The sequence below is a fragment of the Hyalella azteca genome, unplaced genomic scaffold (genome assembly GCF_000764305.2).
Source record: "Hyalella azteca isolate HAZT.00-mixed unplaced genomic scaffold, Hazt_2.0.2 contig13172, whole genome shotgun sequence".
Lineage (NCBI taxonomy): Eukaryota > Metazoa > Arthropoda > Malacostraca > Amphipoda > Hyalellidae > Hyalella > Hyalella azteca.
Window position 1 is genome coordinate 58,584 of NW_025943102.1, and position 7,437 is coordinate 66,020.

General features: G+C 40.7%; 1 protein-coding gene across 1 annotated transcript in view; it reads right to left on the reverse strand.

Moving 5' to 3' along the window:
- LOC108669483 overlaps positions 1-7,379 on the reverse strand; it is a 46,602-nt gene extending 39,223 nt beyond the window's left edge. Inside the window, exons 1-5 of the mRNA XM_047883525.1 lie at positions 7,364-7,379; positions 6,766-6,872; positions 5,606-5,786; positions 5,325-5,432; positions 5,015-5,199 (exon numbers count right to left, since the gene is read on the reverse strand). Of these exons, the coding sequence (XP_047739481.1) occupies positions 5,015-5,199; positions 5,325-5,432; positions 5,606-5,786; positions 6,766-6,871 (580 nt within the window). The 5' untranslated portion in view covers position 6,872; positions 7,364-7,379. The remainder of the gene's footprint in view (positions 1-5,014; positions 5,200-5,324; positions 5,433-5,605; positions 5,787-6,765; positions 6,873-7,363) is intronic.
- Between the last annotated feature and the right edge of the window lie 58 nt (positions 7,380-7,437).

Sequence of the window (7,437 nt, forward strand, 5' to 3'; positions counted from 1 at the left end):
AGTATACACGGCAGCTGAAGAAGGCATACAAGGAAATATGGCGCCTGGCCACGCGCTGCCAACTGCTCGACGCCGCCCTCAAGAACAAGTCCTACGTCACCCACCGCTCACGCACCCTCTACCAGGTGACCTAACTACGCCCATCACACCCATTAGTGACGCAACTATATGTTCAACCCAGCACAAAACATTTTCTGCCAGACATGACTCCTTGCACTTCATCTCACATGAATTCTTGCTCGCTACCTGCTAAAGTTGCACAAATAGTTGCTCAGTGCGTACATACTGCGCAGGATCTTGTTTCCGAGTTTCAATTATCGTCTACTAGCAGGTTAGCTCAGCGGTGCCTGGGCCTGATAATTCCTGCAATGTTGGAATCCTGTTATTCCAAATTCCGTCATTCCCGTAATCCATTTCTCGATAATAACTGCCAATCTTATGTATTCTAACTAAGTGAATACAATTAAAACCCACATTTTACATAGAAGATAAAACTCTCAATTTGCTCCTGTTTCATGGTATGGAAAAATTGTTTTTTGCGTCTTTTCAGTTAACTTCACATTTACCAATTGTAGAATTTAATTTAATTTTGATCCAATCATTTCACCACTTCCCGCCAATCCTTTCCTTTTCTCTCACTAAGAATGAATGTTCAGGTCCAGGTAATATCCCGACGAGATAAGTATCCTGGAGACACACCCGAACAGCCCCTACATCTACATATTTCTAGTGCCAGGCACACTCACAAACTCTGACAAATATGTGCATGATTTATGAACTTGGGAACGCTAAACCAAACTAAATTTGTGTATCATTTGTCGTAGACTTTTATTACAAGTTCATCTTGATTTATATTTTGTATATACGTTTGAGCTGAAAAACGTCAATAAAAATACAATACAGTAATTTTCGTTGGTAATATGCTGGGACCTTGTATTAGTAAGACTTCGTGGTAAATATTTTATTCTAAGTTGGCATTGAAGAAGGCCCGACAGATTTTTAAATTGCATTATTTCTCTTAATAAGACGATGGTGCCTTTATTAATATTGAATGTAAGGAATGACTCGTTCTCCTTTAGATCGGGAAGTACGTTCTACCGCACCAGCTGAGCTTCATTCAGGCGCAGGCGGTGAACTCGTCGCTGTGGCCAGGCCTGCGGCGCTGGTCGCGTCGCATAACATAAGCCTGGGACTGCACCGCCACAGCCGCCACGCCTACAACTTCATGGCCAAGATATTTGCCTTACCCACCGAGGCTGAGCTGCAGAAGTGGGGCGCTCAGAGCGAGACGACGTCAACTGAGGGCGACGTCGCGTGCAACAACGTCACTCTCACCGAGGCCGAGGCGATGAGGCCACCTTCGATAATCTCATGTCCGTTATACTATAACCTTATGGCTTCGCGTATCTCATTCTACATCTGCTAGACGCTCATATAGCGTCAGGGTTGGACAGTGACCGTTTTGTCGTCTTAATGAATCTTACCTTCCGTAAACTGCTGCCAAATTTGTTTTAATTTTGATACAACTAGTAAATGCGTTCTAATTAATTGCATTTACTTATTCCAGGAATTTGATGATTCATCCTCTGACTATCATTCGGAAGATCCAATAAGTAAAGCAAAATTTTAGGGGTTACCATTTACTTAAGGTGCTTGTACACGGGGATAGTGCAGACGGCTTGTAAATCTGGCAAGTGTCGGTCGCTTGGTAACTATCCGGCTAGTAAGCCTGTACACGAGGAGAGTATTAAGTGCCGCTATCTTCTCGTTCGCGCCCGCCAGTGCGTCGTTAGAAGCCGTCGAGTGAGGTCTGCGAAGATGGATAGTGAGATCACCTTCAACAACTCTAGTCTGTACGTCGTTTTTATACTCTTTATTCTAGCCCTCAAAAATGCAACATCGGGAACAACTAAACCCTTACTAATAAGGTCTTCTTTCACTTTTTAAATACTCGTTTCTCTCTTTATTTTGTTGGAGTAAACAGCATGGCGAGCATTCCACATTAATTCACATTTTTAGAATATCCCAAAGAACAATTGAATATCGTCTGAACTCCACTTTGTTGTGTTCTTCTTAGAACCATTATCGTTCAAACAAGCCATGATTCACTTGACCCAAGATACTTCACAAGAGCGGCACAGATGCTCTCACCATGGCTGAGTCAGCGCTACTAGCCACGTCTCCAGCGATGAAATCAACACATCGTTGTCCCTCTCGGCCGAGTCTCGGGCACTTGCCGGCGCATGCCTCTGAAGCGGCTGAACCCCTATACACGAGGATAGTTCAAGCGGCGGATGAACTAGCGGCTAGTACTATCCCTGTGTACAGGCACCTTTACTTTCAGAAGCAATTTACTCGTGGGAAGTATTTACAGCTGTCCAACTATCTTCACGTGTAATTTTATGACCTGAATATTTTCTGTTATTAATCTCTGATAACTGTCAAGGTCGAAGTCACTTGGATACTTGGTATTGCGTAGCGTTGAAATAATTTTTGGTACTTTAACTTTAAAGAACAAAATTATAAATTTCGACCTTTTAGTGGCAACTTCGCTGCTGTCAGCTATGAAAACCGTTTTAATGTATATTGACTTGCCAATCTAACTATAAAGTGTTTTTGAATTTTTGATATTGGTCGCTTTGATGATGGACATTTGAAAAATTTCAATAAATTAATTGATTGCACAAATATGGTGGAGTAAATTATATTTATTAGAATTTAATTTATAATGTTATCAATTATTTTCTTTGGTCCATTAACCTTATTGATCTTGGAAGCAAAGAAAGTCGAAGTACCAAAACCTATGTAAATGCTACAGTAAATAACGCCCTCCTTACTCCCTTGTGTAAGAGTAAGTTTCATGTACCTGATATACCTGTAATTTCCGCCAAGGTAAATTATGTTCAGTTGAAAGAATTGACGTTTTTCAAATCTGTACAGAAATATGTATTCATTAACTATTGATTCTATTTGTAAGCACTTATTCTTAGAGGTGCTCGTATTCATGCAATAAAATATTCAATAATATTGTTGTGGTGTGAATTTGTCAACTTGGTTAGCTTCTGGGACGTGACAAGACTCCTCTTAATTGTAAGCGTGATAAGAAGCTTAGTTATAATTCCTTTTGAGCAGGTTTTCCAAAATGCTTCTAGATGCATGACAATCTGTGCTAAGTACTAAGCGGAACGACGTACTTTCAACCATTCCTGTTGTTTTATCTTCCCTTCTCTTCTGACAGGATCAATGTTTTGTTTAGGAAGCTCGAGTGTGTTGCGTTAAAGGCAGCTGCTCAGAGCGCCAGGGCAAAGGGCAAAGCACTGAACGCTTTCTTTAACAGAACTTGTCTGCTAAACAATGCGAACATACCCATAATATGACTGTTATAGCATGTTTTGACTAGGACTGTTATAATAGGACTGTTCATGCCCGTTTTGACTCGGACTGTTATAGCAAGCTGGGATCGAACCCGCAACACACTGCATCTATATTAGTACTCTCAAGTGTAACCACTTAGCCACCCTGCCGATTATTAGTCGTAGTAACAATAATCAACTTAGGAGATTTTAACGAGGATCACCGGAAGACTCGTTTATCCTATTAAACTTTGTTTTTAGCCTATTAAACTGAACTACCAGCCTAGCGATAGTATTCAAAAGTATACAGTATGGTAAACAATTAAGGAGTTCAGGATAAAGAAAGGTTGGGTCTGGATTTATAGATCTCGTGGTTAAATGTAGCAAAAAATATCACGCTCTGTCTAAGAATACATTATCTGTCGTAGAGGTTATTCCTTTCTATATGATTAATAGCAACAGAAATACCATCAACAATGTGACATTATTGAACGACAGCTGCGCGATTTCCAGAGATTAAAAAAACTTTAAACTAGGACAAGAAAAAATGCAGAAGAACAAACAGATAATAAATTTGCTGCGCTGTTTACGACAAATTACTAGAAAAAGAACGTGAAAAAGATATGAACTGGAAAGCCTAATACAATCCTGAAAAAGGCCAGAAGAAGACATCACTTGGCGTCAATACCACCACAAGAACAGTCTAAGTCACACATCCGTCTGACAAGGAATCCTTACATGTCTTTGGGCACAATCCCTGGACGTCCGCCTCTGTTCCACTATTGTCACCAAAATAATCTCGCATCAGCCCAAAAAAATAATCTCGCATCAGTCGAAATAAAATTTTAATATTTTAGTGATGAATTTTGGTTCAACGCAGTAATAGTGAATCATCACAACTTGAAATACACCGTATCAACGGTCCGAGACAACACGAGTCACCGTATCAACGATCCCAGGCAAGACGAGTCACTGTATCAACGGTCCCAGGCAAGACGAGTCAACGTATCAACGGTCCCAGGCAAGACGAGTCACCGTATCAACGGTCCCAGGCAAGACGAGTCACCGTATCAACGGTCCCAGGCAAAACGAGTCAACGTATCAACGGTCCCAGGCACGACGAGTCAACGTATCAACGGTCCCAGGCAAAACGAGTCATCGTATCAACGGTCCCAGGCCACTCGAGTCACAGTATCAACGGTCCCAGGCAACACGAGTCACAGTATCAACGGTCCCAGGCAACACGGGTCACAGTATCAACGGTCCCAGGCAACACGAGTCACCGTATCAACGGTCCCAGGCAACAAGAGTCACGGTATCAACGGTCCCAATTATAATATCGTTATTTATAAGCATGTAAGCATATGCATTTATTTAATCGCCAACTCCCAACACATCAGTTCAGTAACCAGTCTCAGCCACTGTAATAGGTGATCAACTTTTAATCACGTGAATCAATTACTCCTCAAGGCACTAATTAATAAATTGAGACGGGGACAAATAATTTAAAAGATACCATAATTCAGCCTCCTAAATTGGGGAACTCCAATTTAGGTATAAATTAGGTACGCCGAAGTTCTAGTAAATCCTTTCTTTGAGTGAAGTTCAGAAGGAGGTCCATAACCCTAAGTAAACTACCTCACTCTTTGATTTAAACGTACCCGTTTGATCTAAAAGTGCCACCTCGTTTTCTGGACGATAGCGATATTTCAGCGGCCTCATTTCGTCGTCGCAACGAGACCCAGAAGGCGTAGGAGTCCGAAGCTTCCACCTCGGAGCATAACGGTGAACAATTGAGATCATGAGTCGCATGCTTTCTTCATTTTCCTCTGCAATTTCTGTTACGCTATTACAGAAGACAGAAGAATTAACATTTAACATCATAGAAATTTTGAACTCATATGTTTTATTAATTAATATTAATCCATCAGGCACCATAATTGTACATCAGTAATTGGCCGAGACACTTACTCCGTGGGCAGGAATAATTCGTGCACGCCGAGATGGAGCAGCATAAGCACAAGGAAATGACGTCCTTCTCTAATGCCACGCCAACACAAATCCGTCATCATGGGCGACCTGAGGCACACAAATGAAAATAATGTGATGACGCTCGGAGCATGAGGCTAAAACACGAATGAGAAGAGTATCATATATATAGTGGTACTGTAGATGTGTACATATGCATCAGCTGTGAAGCTACCTCGCTTCGAATGATTGCAGGGCAGACACTTTCATCGAAACTAACCAACCTGAACCAGCACTGCCCCTCTTCACAGCAGTTCCTGGCCACCTCTGATAACAGAATTCGATACACTGACTCCGGCGAGTGCACAATAGCTTTTAAATCAACGTCAGTATTTTGAAGAATTGGGCGACATGTGAATGGACTACATAAGAATGCTGCCGCAGATGACACTGTCAGCCGGAGACCTGGAAAGTGTCAATATGCACATGTCTCGAGAGTTCTTGAGAGCATATAAGTACTCATGTCATCAGTCAGCTAAACTAGCAAGTTCACCAGGAGTAATCGCTAAGTAAATTCACCAAATATTAGTGAAAACATTTCGTAGACCAGCTCCAGCAGCAGTTCAAAAACTGAAACTTTTGAGAATACAAGTAAAATCAACAGCAAAAATCCAAAATGTGCACGAAAATACCAAATGACGAAAAAACGACAAAAGACTTGTCGAGTTACTATATCAAGAGAATAAGAATTATACGCGATATTAAGACAAGGTATCCGTTTAAAAATATGCAGTGGTTCTAAAATCCTTGGTTCAGCCAGAAGTGGCACCGAGTATCTCTAAATCGCTCTCAGGCCCAGTCACGTCGCACTGTTCAGCATAGAAGCGCACAGCCAAGTGAGAAGGCCTGGAAAACATGTTCGAACGAAAGCTCTTGCCGCGATGCTCAGAAACATGTGTGTAGACGACGGCATTTCGACGTATGCTGATGCGCAGAGCACATAACTTTATTAATAGACCAGGTTAGACAGCATCTGGGCCTTGACTCAATAACGCGCCTAGACTCAAAAACGCGTACATTCTAACCCCTTTGAAAATGTAAATCGATAGATCTCTACGTGGCTTTGTCGATTTCTCGTCACTAAAGTTTTGATCTTTTTCGTGCATTTTTGGATTTTCACTGTTAATTGGGCGAGTATTATCTAAGTTTTTTTAACTTCTGATGCTGGTCTCTCGAAAGTTTTCATGAATATATGGTTAATTCACTTGACGTTTACTCTGCTTTTAAATTCTCGAGAATAATGTTGACATCACACCTTACATGTAGTCTATTTTTTTATCAGCCGATGATATTCATTATTTATTCCCTGTCAAAAGACCGTATACACAAGAAAACTGAAGCAGTGAAAATCAAGCCTGTGCTACATCCCTAGTACAACACTCGCCTTTCTGTTTCATCAGTGACAGGAGCTTCAAGACGAGGGGAACTGAACATAAAGTCGTCTGGAGCAGCACAAGGTTGAGGACGTTAGGAACAATTTCCGGGGTCATACTGCCCAGTATGTTGAAATATTAAAAAAATACATACATAATAAGTGTCACAACAAGATTTCTATAATATGGAACTTTTTTCAATAGGGCGTCCCCCCAGAAGACAAAACCTCGAGTAATATTCGAATTCTTACAGACGTATCATTCGAATCATAAGATTTATACGATATTTCAAACGATTCAGGTGATCATCGGACAAGAACGGTTGCTGGCCACTAACATGCATCTGCTTTCCACAACTATCTCCTACAAGTCCAAGCATCTAATAATTTTTATTTTTTGCATCTATAGATAGATTGACTATATTTTTGTTGACTATAGAACTGATTGTATAGTGCATGTTTTTGTTTTATGACCAAAAATAGCACGAGAGTGAAATTTGTTCATTTTTTGTCAAAATTTCATTCTGTAAGCTACAAAAGCAAAGTTTAAAAGGAATAATGGCCATTTTCTATTGTTTTGTAACAAAATGAGTTGGGAAATAACACTTACTTGCCAGGAACAAAAATTGGGTTCCAATGAATTGTGTTCCAAAAAAAAATTCTGAGCATCCATTCATAGCGTGC